Source organism: Sinohyriopsis cumingii, chromosome 2 (assembly GCF_028554795.1).
Source record: "Sinohyriopsis cumingii isolate HCF-2022 chromosome 2, ASM2855479v2, whole genome shotgun sequence".
Lineage (NCBI taxonomy): Eukaryota > Metazoa > Mollusca > Bivalvia > Unionida > Unionidae > Sinohyriopsis > Sinohyriopsis cumingii.
In genome coordinates, this window is record NC_142962.1 from 18,310,593 (window position 1) to 18,318,496 (window position 7,904).

At 33.4% G+C, this 7,904-nt stretch overlaps 1 protein-coding gene across 5 annotated transcripts in view; it reads left to right on the top strand.

Moving 5' to 3' along the window:
• Positions 1-7,904, top strand: part of LOC149804403 (protein phosphatase 1B-like) — a 61,026-nt gene extending 53,122 nt beyond the window's left edge. For all 5 annotated transcript variants that reach the window (XR_016415599.1, XR_016415597.1, XR_016415598.1 and 2 more), the window contains one exon: positions 2,942-7,904. Coding sequence is in view for 2 of the 5 variants with exons in the window: in XM_089939840.1 (XP_089795966.1) it covers positions 2,942-2,974 (33 nt within the window). In the remaining 3 variants the exon portion in view is untranslated. The remainder of the gene's footprint in view (positions 1-2,941) is intronic.

Sequence of the window (7,904 nt, forward strand, 5' to 3'; positions counted from 1 at the left end):
TTTCAAGGATTGTGGTCCTGGCTTTAAAAGGTTGTCACCAAAAAAAAATCACCAACCTCAATATTTTGTCGCCAATTTTCATAAAATGTTGCCTGAACAAGTAGTGGATATTTTTCCAAGTCTATTAATGTGATAGGTAATGAAAATTTAAAATGATGGGATAGTTATTACTTACTGACAACAAGCAATACAGCCATAATATTACAAAATAAATTATTACATGACTGTTTTGCATTACTTCCGTGGTCTTTGCATCCTGCATCACCGTTAGTGCATAGGTATGACTTGTCACTGGAAATACCTACTTTCCTGTCATCTACAGTCTCTCTCTCCAGTTTTTTTAAACAGAAACATCAGGTGTTAAGCAAATCTATATTATGTATGTTATATTCCAAATAATAGTTATGTAGGGAACTTCAGTTAATGACATTTTAATACTAAAACCCTATGATCGTACTTTGCAATGTAAGATAAGTGATAATACGACCATCGATTTCGTACATTTAGGGATTAAATCCCCCCCCCCTTTTATGGCTAGCTTCACAAAGTATATTTCCATCAACCAGGAGCTCAGAAATTCATATCTACCATGCCTTATATGCTTTGCTTGTAGTGAATTGCTTCCCAAATCCCAAGAATGATGACTGAATGCTGTAGATTTTTTCTCGACAAGCAAACTAGGATATCCATTCCCACCAATGAACCTTAACACGAGTCAGCACCTGGCATTAATGTAACGTATATATAAGCATTAATTACCATCATTAAATTAAAAGAAGGAATGAAGAAACATCACAGAGCATATGTGCTCCCAAAAAAACTTATTCTGAATAAATATGTTATTTAATAAGCAGTGTTATATGCATATACGAGTTAACAGTAAGGAAATAAGGTGGGATATAAAATGTGGGAAATAGTTAACACATGTATGGTAGCTTGAGACCACATTTGAACTGTTAACATAAATTCACACCCATTTTAGGCACTGTTAATTATAACATAAAAGGGCATTTTTTATTTGTCATTTGCTAGTGCTTTCACTCACTGTAGAACAGGCAGTTTCTTTGAAGTATGTTGAAGAGGCTCAAGTCTAACCGTTTGCAGTTCGGGCACAGCTGATCAGAATATGAAATGGGGGGAGGGGATAATGCACTACACAGGGAGAAACGGCATGTCCTTTGAGAATTTCACATGTATTGGACCCAAAGAGTCTGTGAATATTTAGTGAAAATGATGATTAAATATGCCGCAAAAACTTCCCAATAGTAGGTCCCAATCTGCGAGTTTTCGGATTCAATCTCCTAACATGGTTTCTGAAAAGATTAATTTTTTTGCATGACACGCTAGAATAACTGTACAGTATTAACTAAATTTATTCAACGACTTATTTTAATTCTTTGGAAATCTTTCTGTCGATTTAAAACTTCAGCACAAAAGGGGCATTTTTCGTTGGAACATATTTTGATTTCTTGGAACTATTGGAAATGAAAGGACTTGTAGGAAATTAGGAATCCATTCACCATGCTGCAAGTTAATTTAATTCTTTCATTCCTGTATTTTGAGAAATAAATTATTTTCAAATATGCAAAACTTGTTTGTTTTGCTATTTCTTGTTGTGTTGTTTAAATCCCTGGAGATGTACCACGGGATTGATGGCAAAAGTAAAAGATCAATGGCCAAAATTAACATATATTACTTATCCTGCCTGGATTCATGTTTGGTAACACAATCCTTCTTCAAAATATCACAACCAGTTGTAAGTGAATTGATGACTTGTGGCTTGTGCCTTGATACATATATTACAGAACATCTGCTGTAACTTTGTATCATATCTAAGCCACGGACATCGTTTTCAGCTGTCGAGAAACGTTTGGGAACTTTTGACCCATTCATCACGATGTGGTGTTGCACTTGAAGCACTGCTACCATCACTACATGTAGATGATGTTGAACTGTCAGGTATAACATCCGGTTCAGTGACTGCATTGCCTGATGAATTTGCACTAAATCCAAATGCTGTTTATTTTGTTAACTTGTTCTTAGGATGAGATGATGAACATGCAATGGTAAACTTTCGTTTACCCGTGATAAAGTTGCACTGTTGACAGTATACAATTTTAATTGATATATTTTCAATTTGCTTTGTATTTATACACACCAGTCAGTACTTCAGAGATAATCAGTTTTATCTTAAGTTTCAGCAAAAAAATTGGTACATTAAAAAAAAAAATATTAGGATTAGCCTTCGTTTAGTTAATTGTAACTGGGTTTTTTTTTGCATCTTTAGAGGTCGGTCGATTGTAGGTATAGTCCGGTAGCATGACTGAGTGCATCACAGCATACAGGACTCAGACCAGATGTCAGCATCAGTGGATTATGATGGAACAATGCACTGTAAAGATGGGTTTGTCAATATTAACAAAGAATTTGTTTATGTAACAGATAGATTCCAGTGCATTGTGTATCCAAGTTTGTGGCTTTCTTTCATGGTCCATTTGAATGTCTCCACTCAAATCTGTGATTGTATGTACAAATTAAACAGCCAAAAAGGTTGTTGCCCAAAAAATCACCAGATGGTATATTTCTTCATCAATAAAGAACAAGAATCGCAATTTGTGACATTGACAAAGCTCAGGGCAATCCCTGATTTCTGTATTATTCTGCATTTTGCATTGACTTGGTTGACTTTTTTCAAAATGCATTGTTCATTTTGTTTGCAGCCATTTTGCATTCGATCTGCAAGCAGTCAGCATTCCTTTCATATTTGTTCTGTATCCTGTGTGCATTCCATTTTGTTTCACTGGTAAATTACCCATTTCAGGGTCTGTGTCTACAAGTTGTGAAATTCTTTATCATGTCTTTGTCATGATGACCCAACCTCAAGATAACCCTCTTGTGTATATCTACAAGTTTTGTAATTCTTGAAAAAAAATTATTTCAGGGTGACCATGACCCAGGTACAGCCATTGAGTGACAGCTATGTTATGCCAGCACCCATATCCAGTGGATGTTGCAGAATTCAAAACAGGACTTTTAATTATTTTTTTTAATTCAGAAGATGATAACAGAATAATCATCCTGACTTTTTTTTATGTCCCTAATCAGTTGACCGATTGATGTTTGAGTATTTATATATTTAAGATATCTGACTTAAATGCAAACAGTTTGAATGATTGTAATTCATTTTGTAAACATTGCTCAGAAGTTGTCCATTTTCATACAGCAATATCCTTTAAAAGTTACCATCATGCTTGTTCACAGCTATTTCAGAATCTTTTCAAATTGAAGGATGAATGGAAAGTCTGCATTTAGTGGATTTATGATACACTTTGTCTAAAACTGGAAGCATTACATGTTCTTGCTTTTTTTTTCATCCATAAATTTTCTCAGAATTGCAAGTATTTCTAAAGAGTTGAGAACTTGTGGTCTTTGTGCTTAGTTACTTTACAGGAAAAGGGGGACATGCTATAAGGGCCTTATTTGACTCAGTCATTTGTTATTTAAATATTAAATAAAAAATAAATTCACTTTACTTTATAGCAGTTTGAATGTTTATAACATTAATTTGAGTCCTGTAATATACAGCATATTTCATGCAGAAATTTAGACCCAAATCGCATGGTGAAATTGTAAATGATTCAAATTATAGCATTTAATCCAAAGTTGACAGCATATTGCGGTTTCTGTAAGCACTGTCCCAGTTGCATGATGGCACAGTTGAGCAAAATAAGTGATGCTGTGGGTTAAAGTGATAGTACTTGATCACTGTGAATGCACCATAAACTAGTCTAGGTCATGAAGACATTTGACACACTCAGTAAGGCTCTATTAATATCTTGATTAAGACCCCACATCATAGCATATGTCTTGTTTTGTGGTTTTTCACATAATACCCTATCACATTTACAGAAAGAAAAAAAAAAGTTCCAATCCAGGAACTGAAATGACACATTTATTAAATTCAAGAGTAATAATTGTAATGGATGTCAGTATTTGCTGGGCTAAGATCAGTCTTCAGATGTCGTTATTAGTTTGCCTTCATCTGTCATGTAATATTTGTCCATTATTGTTTGCCATTTGCGGTGTCTAAGAAACCACTGTACCCATTTCATCCAAATTTGTCAGAAAACGTTCAGGCACGAAAGCCTTAAATACGGCATAACAGAATTTGCCAAAGTATCTGGTATATAAAGTATGCTAACACAAATTTGTTACTTGGAGGATTGCCGTGAAACTTTATACATACATTCATCCATCCATCACATGGTCTAGTTGGTCTTGAATGAAAATGCTGCTGCTCAAACATTCAGTATGGCCAGCAAAGTGAAAATCAGATTGCTACACCTCTTAAATGACATTTTGATGATGGGTTTTCATCAGAAGACTTCTTAATGGTGTCTAGTTAGTCTTAAGTGAAAATAATGCAAATTGACGTTGAATATGGCCACCAATGGTGCCCATCTTGCATGTGTGAACTCATCTCCTTCAAGATGGATAATAATATCAACAGTATGTTCACCAGTATATTTCGCGTTATGTCTAGTTGGTAGTTGGTCTGAAATGAAATGGTGCCAGTCATACACCCAGTATAGCTGCCATGTTGTCTGCCTTGAAAATCTAGCTGTTGCTACTTCCCCTGTATTGGGATTTAGCAAAACACATATATCTTCTTGTTCCTAATTGAAACTGGTACCACTCCGACGTCCAGTATGTCCATCACAGCAGCTAAATTGAAAATCTTGTTAAAGCTGAAGAATATCATATCGTTTCAATATGCATCAGTTAAAAGTAAGAAAGTCTTGTCTTGAATTCAGAAATTGTTTTTGCACAGTAGAGTGTTAAACTCTTAAAGGTACCGTTGTTTTCCTGACCCAGACCTACTTTATTCTTAGCTTTGCAAAGAAATAGCCAATTACATTTTTTTTAAAATACAAACTTAAAACTGTTTTCAATAAGATTAAGTCAAATTTATATTTTTATATGCATTTTTTAAACAGGTTTCCTATTACCTAGGCAAAATACTGTCCATATAGTATGTTCCTCTTTGATCAACATCATGAACTTTTTTTTATATACATTAAATCGATTTGAATCTTATTATTACTTTAATGTGTGGCTGGTTTTTTTTTGTTTGTTAAAGTATAGTCTGTCTGCTGCACCTTGAGAGTCCATAGAATTGAAATGGTTCAAAAATCACTGACAAATCTAAATATTCACAGCTTATTTCATTTCCTTGATTTAGTTTGAACTAAGGCTTATGCATTGAAGTTGCAAGGTTTTCAAATATATATATATATACACATAGACACACACACACACACACACTCTTGGTTTAACAAGAGTATGTGCAGTGGTGCATCTATTTTTTAAAAGTGCTTGTTTGGCTACTGTTTGAGTATTTTGCAAAAAATTTCAACTTCTTTTTAAAAAATCATGGAAAATTACACAGGGCTTTACACAAGAATAACTTTGTAAAAAAAAATTGAGTTGTTTGACAATTTTCAAGAAAAGCACGATTTAAAGCCATTGTGAATTGTTGTACAGTCAAGGGACAGCAGATAGATTGTATTTTAACCATCATGCCACTATAGGATGGGGATGGATGTTGAATAACAAAGTTGAATCTTGTGTTATAACAAATACTTTTGCTCTCACTCTCTCTCAGTTGTTAAATTTTTAGCTTGAATAGTTCACACTGATGATATGTCAAAGTTTTCAAAACACAAGATTTTATTCTGTAACATTATTTCATAATCAATCAATGGTGAAAGATCTTATAGAAATGAAAATACTAGCTTTTGACAGAACCAAGTTTTCTTTGAGAGCATGTTCAAGTTTGACTGATTGGGATATCCATTATTCTTTGTTTGTTTGTTTTTTATATATAAAAGTCAACTATTTTTCACCCAAAGTTTGGACACTTTGTCGTTACGTCGTATTTTTCAGTGATATACTTGTAAATATTGAAGACTGGATGATTCAATTACTTCAGTCTTTTGTCAACTGAAAAATGGCATTGAACTTTTGTAAAGTATCTTAGAAGATACCAGTGATTTGCAGCTGGCCATTTCTTACCTACATGCATGTGATTATTTAAAACTGGTGACAAGCTTCATCTCCAAAACTTAAACCTGTTTTGGTTGACTGCCTGTATGTGCATGTTAACATATAGTTAATATTTCTTGCTGAAACTTTGCAAAAATATGCAGATCTGCCATACACGTTCCAACTTGTATTTTTACCTAATATTGCATCTTACTGTATAGTACATGGAACTTGAAGGAATCCAATTGCTTGGCATTTCTTTGGCTTGACCGATCAGAACATTTCTGTTCCAGGTTACATACACCCATTTATGGGGGGGGGGGGGGGCAGTTATTACATAAAGCTTAATATTAGGCAATTCTGATATGCCTTCCCTGCATAACAATAGTTCAGTTCTAATTATATGTATAGTTTTTTTTTACATTGAAGTTCCCTTATTTGTACTTTTTTCATATTGTCACTGGATGGGAAAAAAAGTAAAGATTACACGAGTGACACTGTGTTGATACCACTTTAACTTTGTCTTGGATATATTGCTTAATAAATTGCCTTATTTCTTGAGCACTCTTCCTTTTTATACACAAGGAGGAGCAAATTATGTTGTGTTTTTTATTTGTCGCCGATTTTTGAACCACAACATTTACCAAACTTTGTGGATGGCTTGTAGTTTGGGTAAGGAAGAACATTGTGAAAATGTCGAGATTACTGTTACAGAAAGAATAATAATTTCCACACGATAACAATAATTCCACGTCACAAACCTAAACCAAAATTTGTAGATGGCTTGCACTAGGTAAAAAGCCTTATCAAAATTTGAGGTCGAGGGGTCAAAATTCAAGGTTATTGACAGAAGAAAAAACTGGAATATTAAACATGGAGTGTACATGTAATGTGCTATTTACAGTACTCTTGTTTGCAGTTGTGCAGTGAGACGTGAATTTCAAAATGAGCGAAGCATACTTTTTAGTATTTTGGGGGTCAAATTGTAATCTTAAATTTTTTTTAATTGTTGTTTTCACAATTTCTTTATAAAAATTGGCTTTCTTCATTACCTATGTCAGATAGTTCTTAAATCTGCAACTAGTTTTCTTTCCTTTTTTTAAACAATCATCTTTTTTCCCTCTTGATTATATTAGTTTCTAACGAGGTAATATGTAGAGCCTATGTGGCAGAGTTTTGACATTGAATGGAAATAATGCTTTCCCATATTTAACTTGCAAAGGGTCAGTTTTTCGAAGTCAGAATAATTTTCCAACCCTGAAATGTATGTTAACTTTTGCAATGTTGTGTAAATAAACCCTACAGTTGTCTTACATTGTGTGTTGCCTGAAAGTGGGATACTTGATAGATGTATGAGTTAAAATGTTCATTTTTTGTTGACAACAAGGGCAGTTTATCAAATAGCTGTAGTTTCATTACCACTAACCAAGTTAAACATATTTTATGCTTGAAAATCAAACGCTGTCATAGAAAAGCTAATTCCTATGGATTCTTCACATACCTTTCTTTGATTATACACTAATATAAAGCCAATTGTTAAATATAAAGTCTAATCAATAGGTGTCTTTCATGGTCTAGGGTTATTTCATAGATATGCAGAGATAACTATTGTTAGACCTCAAATAAATCTGCCTCATTATCGTTTGAACGATTTTTATTATTTTCTTTTTTTATATGACAATTATTGAAATTGTGGAAGTCGATTCTTTGTGATGGAACTGAATATTAAGTGTGAAAGATATGTACCATCTGAATCTTAATAAAGTATATTATATAGTAAACCTCTCTTCATCAATTAAATATTGCTTACTTATAATTTTCCTTGTTTTCCTTGATTAAAGTGTAGATAAGTAGCAAAA